Source organism: Aquila chrysaetos, chromosome 4 (genome assembly GCF_900496995.4).
Source record: "Aquila chrysaetos chrysaetos chromosome 4, bAquChr1.4, whole genome shotgun sequence".
Taxonomy (NCBI): Eukaryota; Metazoa; Chordata; class Aves; order Accipitriformes; family Accipitridae; genus Aquila; species Aquila chrysaetos.
This window is the reverse complement of record NC_044007.1, coordinates 65,763,469-65,785,981: the sequence shown is the minus strand read 5'-3', so window position 1 is coordinate 65,785,981 and position 22,513 is coordinate 65,763,469. Positions and strand designations below refer to the sequence as shown.

At 41.8% G+C, this 22,513-nt stretch overlaps 1 protein-coding gene across 1 annotated transcript; it reads right to left on the bottom strand.

The window, feature by feature from the left end:
* Positions 1-6,774: 6,774 nt before the first annotated feature.
* GALR1 (galanin receptor 1) lies at positions 6,775-20,953 on the bottom strand. The gene is made up of 3 exons (XM_030012555.1): positions 20,148-20,953; positions 13,094-13,159; positions 6,775-9,675 (listed from the first exon to the last, which is right to left on the bottom strand). Exons 1-3 carry the CDS (start codon positions 20,847-20,849, stop codon positions 9,358-9,360), a joined length of 1,086 nt encoding a protein of 361 aa, XP_029868415.1. The 5' UTR covers positions 20,850-20,953; the 3' UTR covers positions 6,775-9,357.
* Positions 20,954-22,513: the final 1,560 nt, after the last annotated feature.

The following is a 22,513-nucleotide window of genomic DNA, read 5'->3' as shown; positions in this document are numbered from 1 at the left end:
GTCCCTTCAGTTACACAGAGTTGGAGGTTATGTTTAATTAAACTGACAATTTCAGAATGATCATTTTCCAGCATAATAATCAGTTCTTAAAGTTTCCCTCATGTTCTTCATTCCTAAATGTATGACATTTCATTTTACTGTATTAAAACTACCAGTTTGCTTGTGCTAAATTGTGAAATTCAATGTAAAGGAACACTGTCATGCCATCACCTCATCTATAAATGTCACATCTACAAGCCATCAGCAAGAAGTTTGTATGTTCTTTCAAAATCTTAATATTAAACTTAACCAAGTTGATAAAATTTCTACAGGTATTGGTAGAAACATCTGTGTAGCTCAGATGATTTATTACTAAAGGGTAGATTTAATTTTTCTCAGCAAATTTTAAATATTCTTAGATGTTTATGAGGGAATGGAATAGCCATGCAATAGAAATGGTTCAAAGTTTTCCAAGGGGAGAATGCTGCACTTAAGGAAATATTTCTATAAAATGAGACCTCAGTCTGCATCCAATAAATGTATCTGGCCAAGGTGCACCAATGTATCTACAAATGTCAAGTACATATGCATATACAAGTGATTGTTTAAGAACTGCACAGTAAAATTGGTAGATTAGAGTGCACATCATTTTAAATCCATGCTGTAGCATTCACTTTTGGTTTTAAAAGTACATTTCATTAGGTGTAGAATAGAACATATTCTGGTTTCATGCTCATCTAGCTATTTTTACTATATTGAAATAGCCATTGCTCAATGTTAATGCAAATCTACACACAAATATGCACTGATTTGACTGCCTCCTTCCAAAAGTGGAGCCACATACAGGCTTTCATAAAATAGGCTGGGATTTCACATCATTGCAGAACTTTGTTTCTTTCCATATTCAAATACATGAATCTGGCTCTGTTTGTATGCCTCTTAAGCAATATGTAAATTGCAGAGATTTAAATTGCACTTGAATAAGAAATATCAATGAATTCCATCAATTTCAGCTGACTTTTACCAGCCTGAATGAAAAGAGGACCATGCCCCCTGCACTTAAGTACTTGAAAATGAGAATGTTTTTTATGTTAAGTTTTCAAAAGGGTATTTTTAACCTATAATGACATCTAGCCATCAAACTCTATTGAGTTTTGTGTGCACTATTTTTTCTGGAAGTTTTCCCAAGGGCACTGATTGTTTTTAAGTATTATGTAAACATTTTGTAAGAAAAGCAGTTTCTATTTCATATTATAGACACAAGCAGAGACAGCACAGACCTATTGAAAAAATCACTTGAAAATTCCTGCAAAATACAGTATATATTAAAACAACTGCATGTTACTTTACATTCATTATACATTGAAACAAACACAGAATTTTAATTTTCTGGTCTTCAACATTTGTACATGTACTGAATACATAACACTAACACAAGCTCTGTAAGCTAGAAGCTGTTCTTTTCTCTGCTTTTATTCTTTCCCAAAATACCACAAATATCATTAGGTTCAATGTGACACATTGTACTGTGAAGCAACCATGAAGATAACAATGTCTAAAATAATGCATTCACAACATAATTTTTTAAAAAGATCCCTCACCTTCCCTATAATGGGGGATTTAAAGTAAAATTTACTTCACTGCAACATTAAATGTACGAAGCTTAATGTTTATCTCTTGGAGACTGTGACATTATTTTTTAAAAATGAAGATATAATACATTATGAAAATAATAAAGTTAAGGTTTTAAGAAAGAGGTGCATGCATACAAAGTGAAAGTGACTATAAAGCTCAAAGGACCATAACTTAAAGCATGTCATTAAAATGTCCTATCTGGCCAAAAAAATTAAATGATTTTGAAAACATGATTTTTCAAAGTTTAAATTTGGAAAAAGACTTCAGAAGAATTTGTAAATAATCAAGGATCCAATTAATTTCATCATACAAAATATTGAAAGAATATTAAGATTGCAGATGGGAACACTCAACTACAAAATTAAAGTTTGCTCCTTATACAGTCACAATCATTTTTTACATATAATTATTTCAGCCAGTTTGGTCATATCTTTGTAATCTATTATAGCATATGATTTTGTTACCTACCTTAGACACATGAAAAATATTAGGAAATTCTACATTTTTAGATACAAGATAGAAATTTTAGGCAATTCTAAATGTTTACATTATTATATAACATACATGTTTAGTACATACTTCTGACTGAAAACTGTGTAGTTTGATGACTGACTTAGAAGCGGCCATTAAACATTAGCTTCACTTTCAACTAAAATTGTTACCATCTTCTGAATTAGTTAAATGGGTGATACAATTACCTGTGAAGTTAGCACAGCCGAACATATAGGTGAGCAAGTCCCATCATTTTTCAGGGTGCTTGCACATGATGAACAGTATGTTGGTTAAGTGCGATTTTTTTTTTTTTTTTTTCATTTTGACTATGGATCCTAAATCTATTTATGTATAGCAGTGCAGAGTGTGCATCTGGGTCGACACATATCTTGGAAATGTATTTTAGGCTATATTAGTTGAAGAAGAGTACTGCTGTAATCTTTTGTATCATACCTCAAACACCTACCCACAAGCAGGCAGGGCCAACATTGCACGAAGAACCCTGGCAGAATCATTTCTTGACCTCTTTAAACATTAGTCTTTACAATTTCAAAGTTCCAGTGACGCAGTGTTTTAATGAGATTTCTGCATCTTTTTAAGGCAAAAGTGGTAAACCCCAGAAAATCTAACATAAAATGCAAAATTGGCTAGAAACCTGCTGCAATGTCCTAGTACAACATCAGAAGATGGGCAGAACTGAGCCCCTTCACCATGGAGACGTGGCGGGATGGCTGCTATGACCGGAGTGTTGGAATGGAAGGATACAGGCTCTTTCGGAAGGACAGGCAGGGGAGACGAGGAGGGGGTGTCACCCTCTATGTCAATGACCAGCTGGAGTGCATGGACCTCTGCCTGGGGATGGATGAGGAGCCGACCAAGGGCCTATGGGTCAGGATCAAAGGGAGGGCAGGGACAGGTAACATTATAGTGGGGGTCTGCCACAGGCCACTCGACCACTAAGACCAAGTGGATGATGCTCTCTATAGACAGATAGGAGCTGCCTCACGTTCACAAGCCCTGGTCCTCATGGGGGATTTCAACTACCCCGATATCTGTTGGAGGGACAACACGGCAGGGCATAAGCAATCCAGGAGGTTCCTGGAATGTGTTGAGGATAACTTCCTTCTCCAAGTGATGGAGGAGCCAATGAGGAGAGGTCTTATGCTGGACCTTGTTCTCACCAACAAGGAGGGGCTGGTGGGGAATGTGAAGCTCAAGGGCAGCCTTGGCTGCAGTGACCATGAAATGGTGGAGTTCAAGATCCTTAGGGCAGTGAGGAAGGCGTACAGCAAGCTCACTACCCTGGGCTTCAGGAGAGCAGACTTTGGCCTCTTCAGGGATCTGCTCGGTAGAGTACCATGGGATTCAGCCCTGGAGGGAAGAGGGGCCCAAGAAAGCTGGTTAATATTCAAGGGTCACCTCCTCCAAGCTCAGGAGCGATGCAACCCAACAAAGAGGAAGTCAGGCAAAACCACCAGGAGGCCTGTGTGGATGAACAAGGAGCTCCTGGACAAACTCAGACACAGAAAGGAAGCCTACAGAGGGTGGAAGCAAGGACAGGTAGCCTGGGAGGAATACAGGGAAACTCTGAGCAGCCAGGGATCAGTTAGGAGAGCCAAAGCCCTGCCAGGGACGTCAAGGGCAACTAGAAAAGCTTTTATAGGTACATTGGTGATAAAAGGAAGACCAGCAAAAATGTGGGCCCTCTCTGGAAGGAAACAGGAGGCCTGGTTACCTGGAACCTGCAGAAGACTGAGGTACTCAACAAATTTTGCCTCAGTCTTCACCAGCAAGTGCTCCAGCCACACCACCCAAGTCACAGAAGGCAAAGGCAAGGACTAGGAGAATGAAGAACCACCCACTGTAGGAGAAGATCAGGTTTGAAACCATCTAAGGAACCTGAAGGTACACAAGTCCATGGGACCTGATGAGATGCATCCGCAGGTCCTGAAGGAACTGGCAGATGAAGTGGCTAAGCCACTATCCATCATATTTGAGAAGTCATGGCAGTCCGGAGAAGTTCCTACTGACTGGAAAAGGGGAAACATAACCCCCAGTTTTAAAAAGGGAAAAAAGGAAGACCCAGGGAGCTACAGGCCAGTCAGTCTCACCTCTGTGCCCAGCAAGATAATGGAGTGGATCTTCCTGGAAACTATGCTAAGGCAAATGGAAAATAAGGAGGTGGTTGGAGACAGCCAACATGGCTTCACTAAGGGAAAATTGAGCCTGACAAATCTGGTGGCCTTTTATGACGGGGTTACAGTGTTGGTGGATAAGGGAAGAGCAACGGACATCATCTACCTGGACTTGTGCAAAATGTTTGACACTGTCCCGCACAACATCCTTGTCTCTGAATTGGAGAGACATGGATTTGGTGGATGGACCACTCGATGGGTAAGGAATTGGCTGGATGGTCACACTCAAAGAGTTGTGGTCAACGGTTCAATGTCCAAGTAGAGACCAGCGCCAAGTGGCATTCCTCAGGGGTCAGTATTGGGACCAGCGCTGTTTAACATCTTTGTCGGCAACATGGACAGAGGGATTGAGTGCACCCTCAGCAAGTTTGCCGACAACACCAAGCTGTGTGGTGCGGCTGACACGCTGGAGAGAAGGGATGCCATCCAGAGGGACCCTGACAGGCTTGAGAGGTGGGCCTGTGCACAACTCATGAAGTTCAACAAGGCCAAGTGCAAGGTCCTGCACATGGGTCAAGGCAGCCCCCAGTATCAATACAGGCCTGATGATGAGTGGATTGAGAGCAGCCCTGAGGAAAAGGACTTGGGGGTGTTGGTTGACGAGAAGCTCAACATGACCTGACAATGTATGTTTGCAGCCCAGAAAGCCAACCGTATCCTGGGCTGCAGCAAAAGAAGTGTGACCAGCAGGTCGAGGGAGGTGATTCTCCCCCTCTACTCCACTCTGGTGAGACCCCACCTGGATGTACTGCATCCAGCTCTGGGCCCCCAACATAAGAAGGACACGGACCTGTTGGAGTGAGTCCAGAGGAGGGCCACGAAGATGATCAGAGGGCTGGAGCACCTCTCCTATGAGGACAAGCTGAGAGAATTGGGGTTGTTCGGCCTGGAGAAGAGAAGGCTCCGGGGAGACCTTAGCAGCCTTCCAGTACCTAAAGGGGGCCTACAGGAAAGCTGGAGAGGGACTTCTTACAAGGGCATGTAGTGATAGGACAAGGGGTGATGGCTTTAAACTGAAAGAGGGTAGATTTAGATTAGACGTAAGGAAGAAGCTCTTCCTTGTGAGGGTGGTGAGACACTGGAACAGGTTGCCCAGAGAGGCTGTGGATGCCCCATCCCTGGAAGTGTTCAAGGCCAGGTTGGATGGGGCTTTGAGCAACGTGGTCTAGCAGAAGGTGTCGCTGCCCATGGCAGGGGGCTTGGAACTAGATGATCTTTAAGGTCCCTTCCACCCAAACCATTCTATGATTCTATGAGTCTTTCCAGAGCCTGCAAGAAAGGAGATCCTTTCACGTTAGGACGAAGTGCTGCGGAGATGCTACCTCTCCACGGGTCTTTCATCCACTCTGTAGAGAAAACTATGAAAAGACAAGACTTCTACATTTCTCCACTAAGACACAGTTTTAAGATGGACTGAACAACTACTACTTGATCTGATGGGATACACTAATTCTATCATCAATGTTGAAAGTGCATTGTATGTTTTAAACTTTGGGAGACACTTGTGAAGCAGCACAAAGAGGAAGCATTTTGGCAGTATACATACAACAAAATTTTAGGGAGTTTAAAAAAAAAACAAACTATGTGAGTAGCAGTTTCTGTTGGGGTTCTCCAATTCTCTCAATTTATAAGAAATATAATTTAAAAGAAACTTAAATTTCTCTTAAATAATTGCTTAATTACACACACATATGTTGCTTTAGTTCAAGAGGAATTTGAGTAATCATTCCTGCTGCCTATTTTGTTTTGTACAGAACAATATTTTCAAATTCACACAACAGGGTGGAATTAAGTGGGATTATTTATCTTTCTACGAGTGGAAAATTCAGCCCTAGCCAGAGAAATATTTTTTTTTTCTTTACTTTGTATACACTGAAATTAACCTTTCTGGTTAAAAAGATGTGAAAAAGCATGTTAGGCAAGTAAGTGAGGTGAAACTTTTGCTTTGCCCTCCACCAGAAACAAAAATGTCTGCCAACAGGCTCAGAATTTGAAAGCAGACATTCAGATGTAAGGGATCATTAGCACCCATTCCCCAATTTTTTGCCCAAATTAGCCATTTTTGTGGCATGACAACTTCCTGCCCAACCGTACAGCTGCTCAAGGATTAGACAGAGTTTACAGCATATGTTAATATTGCTTTTACGCTCACAACCTCCCTCTCACAGCTGAGTATGTCAAAGTCACACTAGAGACAACGATCAGCAAAAGCGTGTTTTAGGCAGGAAGCTGAGCCTTGGAGTGTCAGCTGCTTCTTAAGGTTTCTCTGAATAGTGAGGTGGAAGTTTTACTGATCTCACCAGGAACCAGGTGTGGCCTTTCTTACTAGTTGTTACTGCAGTCCCATCCCCACCCCCCCTTAAGATTTCAAACAGTTATAGTTCCATTGCTATCAAGCAAGTTTAAAATTATGTACAATTAAGAAAAAAAAGCCTTTTCCAGATGAAACAATAAACTTGGCATGTTAACCTTATACAATTATATATTGACATTGTAATTTTTTATTCGAAGTAATAAATCACAAGCAATTTTTTAAAGGAAAAAATAGAATTTTCAAAGTTGTAGAATCTCCTAATATGTTATAAATTCAGCTGAAGTCTGACAGTGCTTTAATAATCTGAGTGATTAGTGGGTGATGAGGATCTGAAAACTCAAAGGAACTTCAACATTGTTCTAGGTTGTGTTTCCTAGCTTCAATCCTAACCCAGAAAATGGTTTCCTGCACAGATAAACCCTTCTTCTCCAACTGAGGTTTTTTTCATATATTTTATGTTCCTAGCAATATCACCAAACTGTCTCTTATGAAAGAATGGGCACAAACACCATACATACAATAGCATGTCTTCAATATTATTTTACTGATTCCAAGCAGACAATACTGACACATAAATGCAGACATTTTCATGTGAGCTAACCCTCCATAGTTGATGTTCCACCACTCTGAACTTTTTTCTTTAAAGCAAGTTTGTGGAGAAGAAGGAATCTGACAGATCATCTGGCCAAGGTTATTTAGCATCTTCGAAGACCTTGATAAGGGTGCAGGACTCTCTCAGCAAGTTTGCACATGATACCAAACCCAGGGAAGTGGTAGATATGCTGGAGAGCAGGGTTACCTTTCAGAAGGCCCTTGATAAGCCAGAAGAATGGAAGTAACAGCTATCAAATGCGTGAAGTTCAACAAAGCTAAAAGCAAAGTTCTGAAACTTGGACTGGGACTCAGTGCAATTCTGCAGAAAAGGACACGAGAGCACTTGTAAAGCAGAAATTAAATATGAGTCAGCAGTGTACCCTTGCAGCAATAAATTACTGTAATACTGGGCTGTATCAGCAAGAATCAGCCAACGGGTCAAGGGAAGCGATTAGTCTACTCAGTGCTCGTGAGGCCACATCTGGAACACACTGTTCAGTTTTGAACATGAGAGGGATGGATACGCTGGAGAAAGGCCAGTGGAAGGCCGCTAATCCAGCCAGAGAGCTGGAGCACAACAGATGAGGAGAGACTGGGAGTGATGCATTGTTTCAGAAGAGAAGGCTGGGGGACATTTAATCGCCATCTTAAATTACGTGTTAGAGAGAAGTCTTAAGTACACAGCAAAAGGACAGAAGGCAACAGTCACTAGCTACATCAAGGGAAATCCCAGCTGGGGATAAGAAAAAATAGAAAAAATATTTTAGTGAGGGTGATTAGGCACTGGCACAGGTTGCCGCAAGAAAACTGTTGAATCGCCATCCTTAGAAATTTTCAAAACTTGCCTAGACAAGGAAGCGATCAAACTCTGAGGGTAGCCCTGCCTTGAGAGGATGTCTGGAGGTTCCTTCTACTTAATTTACTCTATGAGTCTATGGGTCATTAATAAAAAAGGTAAAAGCATATCTTGCTCCAGTTAACAATAATGTTCTCAAAGGACTGAGTGCCCTTCCGCTATTTCTTTAGTGGTTTACCACTTAAAGACATATTAAGTACTTTTATAAAATTGCTGAAACTAATTATCTTATTTAAGAATTTGCAGAATTGGACCTTTTAATTTATATACTTTGTATTGATTTAAATGCATCCTTCTGAATTTTTCCAATTTAGAGCTACATGGTATCTGAGCCATTAGGGTATCTTAGCCATTACCCCATCAGGGTATTACAAGCCCCTCCTACAACTTTTAAGGGAATGCTATTTTTAAACGCTTAAGCATTGCCCAGAGTTACTTTATGGAACATAATATTTTAAAACATATGTATATATTGCACATTTAAAACTGTATCTCCATCTCAAAGTCTATAAAGTTAACAAAACATACACACACACGCACATGCAACACATGAAGAAAAGCTTCCCTCATAGACACAAATCCTCATTTTGGTACAACTACATACAGGCCATAAACAAAACCTTATATAGCGTAGACAAAAGTTCTGTGTATACAGTAAGGCAAGCATATGAAGTGGAAAAACATCCATCATTACTCAGTATGTCACATTAAAAAGACAGCTAAACAGGTAAAATTAGCGTTTCCTCTCTAAAGAAATTGCCTCAAGTTGTACAAGGGTTATTTCAACTCCAAATCAGAGCCCATCTTTACTTTAAAAAGAGAAAGGCATTGTCAAAACAATCTAAAGAGAGAACAAAAGTTTTCCTCTCTGAAATCATAGTACTATGGTATTTATTATCTGTAAGACAGAAAATTTAGCCATCTCTTCACTTCGATAGAGTAAGATGTCATAAAGTTACTTGTCCATATCAACATTCGTTTCTTGTATATTTGAACATTTACAAACCGTATGCTTAGCGAGCAGGAATACAGACATATCACCTCCAACAGTTTTTTCTCAAGCATCTTTTAAAGGTCCAAGAGCTTCATTTGACAAAGCTATCTAAGATCCAAAGGATCAGGCCAGTTTTCTTTCATAGCAGTTTCACAAACTTTTGCTACAAATGCAACTTCAGTACATTAAATACCAATTAGCTTTATCAAAATAAACCCAAGATAAAGCTCATTGTGCTTTGTTTTCTAGGTGTTTAGTTCACACAAATGAAGAGCCAACATACAGGACTTTGAAAAGTTCACACGTGTGTACAGTTGGTAGATGGCGGTGTATCTATCCGACTTTTATTTTCCTTAGCATCATTCAGAGGTGACTCGTTACCTATCTGGCATTTGAAGACTTGTTTGTAGGCTTTCCTAAAATTTTCAGAGAGAAACGCGTATATAATCGGGTTCACAGAGGAATTGCTGTAAGCCAGGCAGTGTGCAGTTACTCTGAAGAGAAAAGAGGCTTGAGTCAGTGGGAAAACTCCAAATTCAGCCCAGAGATGAATCACGTGATGCGGCAGCCAGGAGATGCCAAAAACCACTACCACCACCAACACAGTCTGTGCTGTCTGAGACAGGGAAAGGAAAACACAGATGTCTGGTGAGCACTTGAAGAATCAGCTTTAAACCTGCTTCAAAACCATTATTTGGGGGGAAAAAAGGTATACTGAGAGAGAACACACTTTGGAATATTTATTACTGATTTTACTCCATTACCTATATGGGCTTTATTTTGCATAGTGAACTACTGCAAGGAGAACCTTAGCCTTGAAAATACCACAGTAAAAGGCAAATATATGTCTCTCCTCAAAGGTAAAGAATGATGTTCCGGGTTCCCTACACAAAAGCCCAGCCTTTTCTGAGGCGGACATAAGCTTGATGTAAAATAATGATAACACGGGTCTTTGGGAAATCTCATCCAGATCTAATGATCTGTATTTTATGGATTGCTGACCAAAATTTCAAGAAAGATCTATTATACACGAAGGCAGCTAGTGGAAGAGCTTAGAGCAGTCAGACGAAAACTTTGCCCCAGCGTCTACAAAAGCAGCAGGGGCTTTTTTGAAAGTCTCTCCTTTAACGTAAAATTCCCACAGGGAGAGTCATACAACAACATTCTGGGATACAACTGGGGAAAAAAAAGAGAAAAGTAAGGAGCTTAAAATTTCCGGTGATTGCGCATTGTCAAAACCAACCTGGATATCAAAGCTCACCACCAAATACTGAATTCAGAAAAATGGAACACAAAATATCCTCAGTGCTGTCTCCTGACTCCACTTCTGTTATTTATGAGAGGAAGGGCCATCAAGTTGATTAGATCCATCCAGACAGCTACAGTATCAGTCAGTACAGACCTTTCAGGCGCTGAAGGTATTCTGCCAGGGCACAGGGGAGTTTGACTGTCAATGTTTTCTTTAGCTTCCACTTCAGAAACAGCAGTTAGTGCTTCGCAGCTGCTCAACTAACACCTACTCCTCTAACAACTACCTCTTTCAACTAAATCATTCTCCCAATAAAAGCCTAATATTAATTCCAAAGCATATTATGTTATCGACCATTATAATTACTATATTAACACTTCACAACATAATTTTTCAGATAACTTAGGCTCTTCTTCACAGGCAAAACTAACCCAGTGGCCACAGAGTGATAAATACTGCAGCACAGAGAATATCTAGACTTTTTGCTAGCTTATTGAACTTGGTCTATACTTCTTGAATTGATTAATGCTCAGTAATAATTCAGACTGACCTACCTAATCACAACGTGATTTAACTTACAGAAACTTACAGAAAAAAAAGTTTGATTCCTGCAGCAACAGGCCAAAATAACTTATGACAGATACTGTTGGTTAGCAAAATCTCACAACAGAAACCAAAGGACATTATATCTGTAGTACATACAATTTGTTTAGTGTCAAGGATTGATCTGTTTTCACAAGCCGTTCCTCTATTTAGCCCTGTGGAGTTTTTGCCACTAACAAATAGCCACACAAATATTTTCTCTTTCAGGTCTCATCAGGAGAATATGTACCAACAAGGAAGTACAAATTAAGAGCAGTTCATTCTCCGATTCCTTCAGGGTGTTAACATTCCAACTGAAAACAGATTGTCTGGATACCACATGCACAATTACTTCAAAAGAGGTGTATTGCTTCAGTTTGTTCAAATTCTAAAAAAAAATACACCAGGAAAATCACTGACTTTCAGTGGACTGTACACATGCACCTGAAAGCAGAGGTTGACCACGTGTCTCTTGTAACTATTTTACTTCAGGTATTTCATATCTGCAGAATAAGTAATTTTGCATTAGGAAACCTCACAACATCTGCTTTATCCCATTATGCCTCCCAAGCCTAACTTCAGAGCTTACCTTTCCAAAATCACCACTATGCCATGCAAACAAGGTAACACTAAAGGGCAGCTCTTGTTTACCTAATGGGAGCTTGCTTAGGTTTTCTCAGTAGCAAATAAAACCCACCTGAAATACATGATGTTAATATCGATGCTTTGTGACCAAAAAGCATGAAAAATAACATTTAGGCACAATCATATTTTTCATTAATTTTTTCCACATGTATAGCAAATTAATTCTAAGATTCTACTACTGAAATTTTCATAAAGGTTTGAATAAAGCTAGAAATGTATAATTAAGCCTGAAATGCATTCTTAACAAAACAGTAGAAGGAAAAAAGAAAGATACAGTAACCAGAGAGAGACAGCACACTAGTGAAAACAGAGTTGCTTTGAAAAACACGAGTTAGGCCTTAGGATAAGAAACTTATTTTCTAAGGCAAAAAAAAAGTTTTGTGCTGCTCCTCCCCCCCCCCCCAACTTTGGTTACTGAACCCTGATACATCCAAGCAGTCTTGGGCCTATCTGTAATGCTTTTCCCTGAAGCTATGAAAGCCAGTTCCTAGTCAGATCTGTTTTTTAGTCGCAATTTTTAAGTGTTAATATTTAGAGGAAATGCACAGATATTTCAGTTTGAGAATAATTTAGATGAGAGTAGAGATGGCCTTTGAAAAATACACCTTTAGCCTTGATGACATTAAGTGCAAAAGTATATATGTTAAGTATTTTATGGAATCAGGGCCATAATGCTTTTAATTCGAGGAATTAAAATCTATTGACTAGGATATTTTTCAAAAAAATAGAGAATGCATAAATAAGAGATAACTTATTGCCTGTTGAGCCCATGTATATCTCATTTACACTGCAGACAGTCTGCATGCCCATATGGTAATAGTGATCAGATCAAATGAAGAGCTATAGCCTAAGGGTTTTTCCTAACTCCACATTCATAAACTGAGAAGTTAGTCAAATGATTACTGTGGTCAAATCTGCTCAAAAATCAGAACCATATTATATTAACTGACAAATTCAATATATAAACACATCTTTGAAATATTGTTCTAAATCGCAAAGCTTATATTCTGCTTTAAAGACCTTTCACGATTCTACTTGTAACCAGTATACAACTTAAGTCTTGAACATAAGAGAAAAAAACGTTTTGTGGAAAATCAATAGAAGAATTGCAGAATCATTAAGACTTCTATCAGTAAGCACAATAAACCTCACTTTAAAGTCTTATCATATAACCTAGGAATTCTTCATAAAAATTAAAAAATTCAGCTAGTTAAAAAAATAAACAAACAGATTTACAAGTTAGGGAAAAATGCCTGTGAAGCAAAAAAACCCATTTAATATTAGAGACAGGTTATGTCTCTATGTCTACATTTCAGATGCTCTGAAGTTCAAAATATGGGGATCTCAGGTTATGGCTTAATGCACTGCGATGGAAAACTTGGATCAGAAAAGATTCCAATCCTGCTAAGTTCAGAGAGACACTGAATACATCATTAAATACTTCATTTCAATTTCTTTTCTCCATTAAATCTTTGGCAACAAGCAATATAATACCAAATTAGCTTAGCCATAAAACTAAAATATAGACAAATACATATGGTTAATGAAAGCAACCTACCTTTTTCTTGGATGCTTCTGACTTCTTTGACATGTTTCTCAACTTCTTATGCAGATGATTAAGAACCTGAAAAGATTAATTTGCATCTTGTAGTTCACCATTTTCTAAAATCTGAACCCATATATTTGAGAATATGCTCTCCAGTACTGCATGAGTTGCTTACAAACATTGCTGATGCAATTTACACATTTCAAAAGTGCACAGTATAAAATCCAAAGGAATTACATATCTGCATCTGTGTGAATCAATAAATATGAAGCAGACCCCAATTGAATTCTTACATAAAAATTCAGATGTATTACATAACAAATACATATTAGAAATGAACAAGGCAACAAATGGAAACCTATCATGCACCTAGAATTAGCAATCATTCTCCTTCCATAAAAATCTCAATGCTTGTTAATTTAGAATGACCTTTACTGCATGTAACATAAAAAGTGTGTGTTTTGAGTCAGAGCTTTTCTGAGTCACCTGCATAATTTGCTTTCTTCAGATGGATGTTTTGTTAATATAATCAGGATGCTGGCGCTATTTGATCCTTGAAAGAAGCTTAGGCTTTCAAAAATAATTTATACTAAAATGTATCTCACATGAGGCATGACCTTTATCAACAGTTTGATGATACTTGTCATGTACATTTCATAAGTAATTTTTCAAAATACATCTCAAAAAGGCTCATCATCCAAGAGCAGGGTCCAAATTTTAACATAATGATTTACACATAAGATATTTGGATAGTGGATGTGTAGAGGTGCATGCCCTACTTTATCTGCAGTCATTTTTAACCAAATCTAATATATGCATATAGCATGATTTGTAGGCATGGAGGGCAGGGAATATGCTCTTCAGCTGAATGTGTTTAACAAGTTGTAAACCATACAGAATTAAAAAAAGAAGGTGCTTAATTAAATTCAAGGGTTTAATTAAAATATGGTAAGAGGAATTTTTTAGAGATTGTCAGATGTAGACCTCAGTTATGATGATGACAATGTTAGGTTGCACTTTACAGAGCTCTAAGATGACCTGGGAACAATTTAATAGGTAAGGTCATCCAGCATTAAAAGGGGTTTTTTTAAGGAATATAATACTAAATTTTAGGGCTTATAAGGATACTTCTTGAGGGGGGAAAAGGGTATCAATTCAAATTCTCTTATACAACCTAGGGATGTTCTCTCTGTTTTCTTTGGGATGCACGGCTAACCACTACCAGGACAGACACCAGACAAGACGACCTATAGACTTGATCCCACTTTGGCGAAGTTAGAAACATACATAACGAATTAAAAGAAATAAGATGGTATTTGTGAATAACCATAGCTCATCAGTGAATCCACTTTTTAAGTATCTGCTCTTAGCTACCAGTGAACCACAACCAACCATAAAAACAAAAATTACTTGTAACCACTTAACATTGGAAGGGTAGTTCATTTGTGCTTATCTGTGCACCAACATGTTTGTGCGTGAAAGACTCAGCGCTGCATGCATTCCCTATTCTGAAAGATTAGCCAGGCTGCTACCAAGGTTAACCTGAGCTCTGCAAAGGCAGGAGAAAAACAAATGGGTTTTGTCTGAGAAGGTCCCGTTTTGGCTTCAGCCCTTCTTCTACAGGAAGAAGCAGACCAGAAGGAAAGGACAGAAGAGCCCCTGAGGTCAAGCAGAAGACCGGTTTGATGACCCTCTGGCTCACACACTCTTTATTCACTGTGTACAAAACAAGTGTATTGCTTAGTCCATGGGTGAAAAATGTAAAACCAAAAAAGAGCATAGGAGAAATACAGTGAAGTTCACTTCCCGTCACTCTGCCACCCAGAGACTGTACAGTACTGTGATTTTCCCTCAGCCCCAAACCAAAGTCAGATAAACTCTTCCCAGAAATCAAACTTCAAAATCTACTTTTAAATTTACAAACATTTTTTTCTTTTTTCTGACACTTTTAGCACAATTTTTTGCATTGTATCTCTCTCCAGTCCAAAGAAAATGCAGTAGACAAAACTATGAAACTGGATATTTGGGGGGGGCTGAGAGGGTGGGGGGTGGTGGAGGGTTTTGTTGAAGATTTAGATTATAACCTTCCAATGAATCCTTCTCAACTTCCCCTCTTTCAGGTCATATACGTACTTCATAAAATAAGTCTGTGCAGTGAAAATGTGCTGGTGCTACGTGGTCGTGTACCAGATGGTATGCAAACCAGCAGCAAGAGAAATAGGCAGAATTTAATTACCTATCAACAGCAGTGGAACAGCACTCAGAGACCTACGCAGAACACCGTGGAGGGATATTAAGAGCCATGTTTATGCACAAACACTACAAGGCAAATCAAAGACACCTCTCCTCACTGCCCTGTTCAAATTACCTCTTCTCTGGGCCAATGAATAATCAATTGTTCTTCTAACAGCCACTGTCACTTCACCTGAATGATTAATAATTCTGCATGTGCCTCTTAATTTATCTTAGGTTATTTCTGTAAAGAAAGTCTTTCAAAATGTCCACTGATATATTTGCACGTGCATTTTTAACTCATGGAATGAAATACCCAACTTGCTAAAAATTAGGTCACAACCTGTTCTCATAAGGTCTTACATTTTTAAAAAATTCAGCTCTGTGGAAAAATTAACTCTTTACATGAAACTTTTCTAACTCCAGCTTTCATGTACCTGTTGATCAGAGATCTTATCTGGCTCTCGGGGAAGAAATAGCTTTCCTGTTTTCTGGAGATGAGGGTGGGGTGCTGTGGGAAGAAAGTTACTTTGTTGTGAAAGAGGGTGTCAGGGAGACTTGTAGGATCATAGAAGTATAAGAAGTTCCAGCCTGCTCCAGACTGTACTACCACGACTACCGCTGGTGGCATTTGGGAGGCCCTGGATTCTGCCTACAGACTATCCTTTTTTTTTCGTTTGTTTTATTTTGTTTCCCCAGTTGTTTCAGGGACTGCATTCAAGATGGTTTGAGAGCCCAGGCTGAGGGACTATAACCAAATAGAGAAAGGGTTTTTTCCTATAAGCAAGAGAGAAAAAAATAGCTTAAACTGTCTCTGCCCATTCACAGAAGTCTACCAAACAGTGTAAAAGTTTAAAGTCTACACCGTTGCAAAGCATATTTCCTGTCTGGCTGTATATCAACCTTCCACTGACTACACCTTCATTGTCAGCCATTGAAAATCATGCAGCAGGAACACCTGCCCAAGGTCATTATCTAATAAGAATGAACTGCTTGTTTAACAGAGTCATAATGTGAGCATTACATTCTGAACCATATTTTATAGCATGAACCTGATTTAAATTCAAGTGCCATTGCCTGCAATCCATTTTTTAAAGTAATGCTGCTACTTCTATTGTCATAACAGATCCTTCACCCTCTTTTGTTTAATAGTGTGTTGCTAATGTGTCATAGCCTTTATTTTTTCTTTTCAGTGTAGTTTAATAAAGTTTTCCCTTGCTGGTCAGCAAAATTTAAGATATAATATCTTAAGCCAAGAACCATATGAGCTTGTATTTTATGTTGAGGCTCTTACTTTTAACCAAGTCTATAAATCACACATGACTTCCATGAATTCAGAATGTTTAGAATGATAGATAATAATGGAAACTTTCTTAAGGCAAGAAATATATATTTTTTTAAAAAAAGCTTTTAACATTGTAACATCTATAAAAGGAAAAGTTTGCTAATGATTTTAGGTGTCCAGCCTAAAGGTTTGATCGAAGGAGGCCTGACTTGCAAGGACTGAATCCTCATTAATTGGGTACTCAAAAGCAGAGGCACCCAAAATCAGCTGTCACATTGCACTACCCTGGCAGATGTCAATTTTTAGAAGCTCCCTGGGAATCATTTATCACTTTGCCCTTTAAGAACACATTAGTGAGCAAACATTGTGGCAGTGTTACAAAACACATGCAAAAAGTCAGCATTAAAAAAATACGGCAAGTAATACGATAAGCGGTAAAAAAATAAGAATATAGGCTGTCTACAAGTACACAGTGCTGTAACTCAACTAATAACTATCTAATCACCGCCCCTCTGGCTGGAGTAGTAAGCTCCTTTCAAGAGTAGTTCTGTGAGCCAACAAAAGCTGGTTTCCTATGGATTTGTGGTTTCTTGACTGCGTGTTCCCCAAAAGATGTGTGTTCCCAAAAAGATGTGTCTCCTCTATGAGTACATGCTACATAAGACCTCTTCCCCCTGTGGCTTGTTTGATGTATAACAGCTGAGCGCAGACTGCCTCTCCTTAAAGGAGAGAGGTTGACGGAGATTCTACACGTTCTTCCTTGACTCCTGTTTTCACAAAACCAGGGAAATATAATTGCTCCTGATATTTTCACTCCTCTATCAAATTTGGTTGAAACTGAACAAAAGTTATTTGTGGGAAAGAGGAAACGGGTAGCTGTACACACAGGACACAGACCACAATCTCATAAATCCCTGCCCTGAGAGCACATCACGTGAGATTTCCAGTTCTGATTTTGTGGGAGGACACTGTTTTCAAATACCTCGCATTATTTCAGCACTTCCCTAAGTTGTAACAGTATTGCTATCCACTGGGGAAAATACAAATCTCTCCTAACATAATTTAAGAGAGTGAGAGAGAGAAAGAACCCGGCTCCCTATTAGAGTGCCTAAAAAATGAGACTTTCAAAACCGAAAGTTCAATTGCAATTCGCTTATAAAAAAAACAGAACTGCCTTAAAGGAGTCTAGAAAAGGCAACATATTCAAATAGAGAAATGAGTCTCCTTTGTCTTAATTTACTGTATCAGAAGATTGCGTTATTTAGCTGATCCACAGTTCATGAAAACCAGTGAAGTCCATAAGAAATGAATGCATTTAGTTTTGTAATACTTCTGAGGCTATTACACAGCAGCAATCTTCTAACTCTGCGTGCATTTGGAAGCCAAAATACTTGTACTTCATCGTACTTTAGTGACATTGATAACAGCTCGCAGTGACCACTTTGCTCGAGACCTGTGAGAGCAGCAATGGCTTTGACAAATCTAAAGCTCCAGCTCTGATTTTCAACTACTATCACCCTTCATTTCTCCCTCACCCTGCCCCACGTGCCAAAATATTGCAGTTGGATATTTGCCAGTGGCTCATAATGAGGGCAGGAATGAGCCTTTACGCTGCAGGGTACAAATACCTCCAATGGCCTTGTACAAGTCACGGCATTTTTCAGCTTCATTGACACTGGTGGGAATACCAGGTACCTCCTAGGTATCTCCTAAAACTCATCCCTTCGGGTTGGATCTTCCAGCCTGACACCATGGCAAGCAGGACCATACATACAGGCTCAAAACACATCACCAAGCAAGGGTGAGATCCTAGGCTGGCAACAATTTAAGCTCAAGATGTTAGTTGTAACTTCGAGTGGCCTTGATTTTATGAGCTTGTTCTGGACATGTATTTCACATAGGGTTGCTTTGTTGGTTTGGGGTTTTTTGTGCCTTTTTTTTTTTTTAACTACATATTCATACTAATATTGAGAGATCTACTTCTGTAGTGGTGCTTTGTAACAATGTGGTGCATTGTATTTACTACACTTATACTTTGTTTAAGCATATTTCCCTCTTTTCCCCCCTACACTATGCAGGACTGTCGTAATTTTGAAGGACTTGTTTTCAGTCTTCTCTCATATAATTAGACTTTGAAGGCTGGTACTTTACGCTGAAACTGAAGATGCTTTGGCTTTGAAAAATATAAGAATTCTTAATAGCTGAAAAGCTCCCTCCGCACACATTCTGTAACATTGTCCCTGAAATATGTAATATTTTCTTAAAACTCTGATGATCTATGGCTGCCGCAAGTTTCACACGGCTCCGTCATATTCACCACTGTAGATGAAATACTGGTGTATTCACCCAGGGAAAACAGAACTCAGTTTATGTATGAAAATATGTATTTCTTCTCCATTTGCCAGGTCAGACTTGTTTCATTACAAACAGTAATTTAGAAATGTTGTCCTTCGAGTTCTGCATAAGTTGGTTTTAGCAGAGCTGGATGCCATTCTAGCCTTAATCTGCACATCACAATTAAGCTGCTGTAAAATGCATACAAAACTGAACGGAACATAAAATTATTTGTTCAAATTAAATACTTTAATTACATCTATTGAACTTGCCAATTAAAGAACTGACTTCTCCACACTTGAAGCAGTCCTTATATGCAAGAGCAGACCTATCATCTCAAATGTAAATTACTGCCTAAGGAGAAATCCTGCTACTGAAGGTTGCTGGCACAGAAACAGGAGGATCTCTGCCTAACTCAGCAGGTAGCAGCCGGTGCTCCAGATCCTGTCCAGCAGCAAACAGCGGACCCTACGCCAAAGGCTGCAATTAATATTCACAGAAAAATGCGACAGTTTGCCTGAGCAGAAAAGTCCTTAAATGCACTTATTCAGGCACCCTTACTTATTGCTTTTTCCTCCCTGGGTCCTCATGCACTGCTCCCTAGCACTACCTGCCCTTGCTGGAGTCAGAGGTAAATCTCTCATAACCGGGGCAAGAGAGGGCTCACAGGGACCAGGCAGCGTGATGCACCTTTTTGCTCTTAACACGTTAACTGCAGCAGACCAAACGGCCGGGTTTGTGGTTTGTGTCATTTATAAGTGCACTGCATTTTAAAGAACCGCAATTCTTTGCCTGAAGCCTGAACAACTTGTTGCTTTGTTGTACTTCATTTGAGTTAAACTCCTCATACAGCACTGCAAGGAAATAGGACAGATGTGCTGACAGAGAAAGCAGCAGAGCGCTGGGGCTTCTTAGCACTTTGCAACAAGGAAATCTGGCAGAGGGACCCCAGTAACTGCCAGAACCCCCCCACCCTGGGCAATCCCTGTCCTGACCTGTCTGTGCCACACACACACGTGTGCCCCCCAGCCATCCCTCGGCTATAACACCTGCCCTCTCCCTTTGCGCCACAAACTCACCCCTGCCCCGTGTCCTCCCGACAGTGCCATGTCCCTCCACGTGCCCACAGACGGCCCCACAGCTCGTGGACACCCGCCACCATTGCGTCCCCCCATCCCTTTTACAAACCCTTCCCCACTGCCCGCTTTGCCCCACCTTGGCGTAGCAGAAGGAGATGAGCAGCAGCGGGAGCAGATATCCGAAGACGAACGTGCAAACCACGTAGACCTTCTTGTGGCGCGGGTTGGGCCAGTGCTCCCAGCAAAAGGTCTGGTTGCTGGCCTCGCGGTGGAAGAGGTGCTGGTGGTGAGCCACAGGGGAGGCCATGGCGAAGGAGAGCGCCCAGATGAGCCCCACGCCCAGCAGCGCGTTGCGGGAAACGCGCAAGGCCGAGGAGCGTCGGGAGTGGACGATGGCCACGTAGCGGTCCACGGACATGGCCGAGAGCGTGAAGATGCTCACCAGCATGGAGACGGTGAAGAAGTAGTGGATGAACTTGCAGATGAAGGCGCCCAGCACCCAGGTGGGGAGCACGTAGACCGTGGACTGGAAGGGGATGCAGAAGAGCAGGTAGGCCAGGTCGGCGATGCTCAGGTTGAGGATGAAGATGTTGGTGGTGCTGCGGCGCTTGCCTGGCTTGCTCCTCGCCAGCACCGTGATCACCAGCGAGTTGCCCAGCACCCCCAGGGTGAAGATCAAGCCGAAGACGACCAAGGTGATGAAGTTCTCGATGCCGATGCCGAAGAGGGGCTTCCCCTCCGCCTCCGGCAGCCCGGAGAGGTTGAACTCCCCGCGGGGCGACTCTGCCCCAGCTCGGGACCGGTTGAGTGGTACCGCCGCGGGCTCCCACGCCTCCATCCTCCCCCTTCCGCGCCCCCTGAACTTCCCGCGGGTGGAAAGCGGAGACCGCCGCTCCTCGGCACGGCGGACCGCGGCGAGCCAGGGCCGGCCGCCCCCCCGCCGGGGAGGGAGGCAGGCAGGCAGGCAGGCAGGAGGCTGCCTCCGCGCAAGCTGCGCCGCCGGGCGCGGAGGGGGCGCGGAAGCCCCGGCCGCCCCCCCCCCCCCGGCAGGCAGAGCTCTCCGCCCGGCTTGGCGCTCCGTCCACCCCCCCCCCGCCGCGCCGGGCCCGCCCCGCGGAGCGGCGGAGCCTCCGCACCTCCCCGCGGTGGCGGCCGCCTGCTGCTGCGGGAGACTGAGCTCCCCGGGGATGTCTCCGTGGGGAAGGTGGGGTAGGGGATTTTTTTCCCCTTTCCCTTCCCCCCCCCCCCCCCCCCCCCCCCCCCCCCGGTTTAGCTTGCCATTGCCTCCGGGGCGGGCCGCGGGCAGGGAGCGGAGGGAAGCCGACCTACCCCGGCCCCCGCCTCAGAAAACTTCTTTTTGCTTTTTGCCTTCTCTCCTAGGGAAGCTCAGAAGTGGAGTCTTCCAGCACGGCTGGAAGCCAAGGTCCAGCTTGGCTTAAATGAACTCTCTCGGAGAGGCAGAAATAATTAAGCGCCTGCGTAAACCCACCTCAACAGGTAGCCGGCAGCAAGAGTTAGTCCGGACTCAACACCGCCCGCCCTCGCTCTTTTCACCTCGTTCACAGGTTTTCAGTCATCATCCCGTAATACGCAGTAGCTCACAGGACAAAAGGTGGCAGAAAAGGCTGTTACTCGTCAAAAAAAAAAAAAAAAAAAAAAAAGAAAGGAAAAGAAAGCCTGGCCGCTTTTGACGCTCAAAGCACGAAGCCCGTGTTTCAAAGCCCCGCCGCTGCCCGAGGGCCGGCGGGCTCGGAGCCGGGCAGCCCCGCAGGCAGGGCTTGGAGGTGCCGAAAGGCGAGGTTCTGAGAAGCCAAACTGGGCGAAAGACAAAACTTCCTCCAGAACGTGGGTGCGAGTTCGTGTAAATAGTCACCCGGGCACATCAGACCTCGTGAACGAGACAGATTCGCCGGAGGGTTCTGACCCGTTCGGTTCCAAATTGCCCGCCGGTGAGCTCCGGCTGGTTCTGTTGCGCTTTATCCCTCTTCTCTAGGGATCCTCCTGCCTGCCAGCTGTTAAAAATCCCCGTGTGACAGAGGGTGCACGCCGGGCACACGGGTGAAGAAGGTCCAGGCTGGGAGAGAGACGGCTTTTTCAGCCCGCCTCCTGTTTACTCCAGGGCTCAATGCTACTTTGCAGCCGTTTTCCCGTGGGAGCCGAAGGGACGAGCAGAACTGCTGGGATGTGCTGCTGCAGGCAACGAGCCTTTGTTTGCTTCTTTTGCGGTCCGCGGTTTCACGGGTTTTTTCTACCTTTCCCGTTGCTTCTTATATTGAGGCATCTCAGCAGCTGCACATCAGCTGACTGCAGAGCTATTGACTTCTGCAGATCTGGATTTTAATTAAACTTATGTATGGTCTGGTCCATTATGTCCAAAGGAACACATAATGGGAGAGCACAATTCAGTTTCTATAGATCTGAGAAACTTTTATTTGGATTGAACTGCTTTCTGTGGCTGTTGTAACTCAGTTTAGAAGTTACAAACGGATTAAGCAGAAATAA

Coding starts and splice junctions, on each gene's coding strand:
- GALR1 (XM_030012555.1), bottom strand. CDS start 20,849: ATGGAGGCGTGGGAGCCCGCGGCGGTACCACTCAACCGGTCCCGAGCT. Junction 13,160..20,147: donor TCTCCTTCTGCTACGCCAAG/GTGGGGCAAAGC, acceptor TAATCTTTTCAG/GTTCTTAATCATCTGCATAA. Junction 9,676..13,093: donor CAGAAGCATCCAAGAAAAAG/GTAGGTTGCTTT, acceptor TCCCTGTCTCAG/ACAGCACAGACTGTGTTGGT.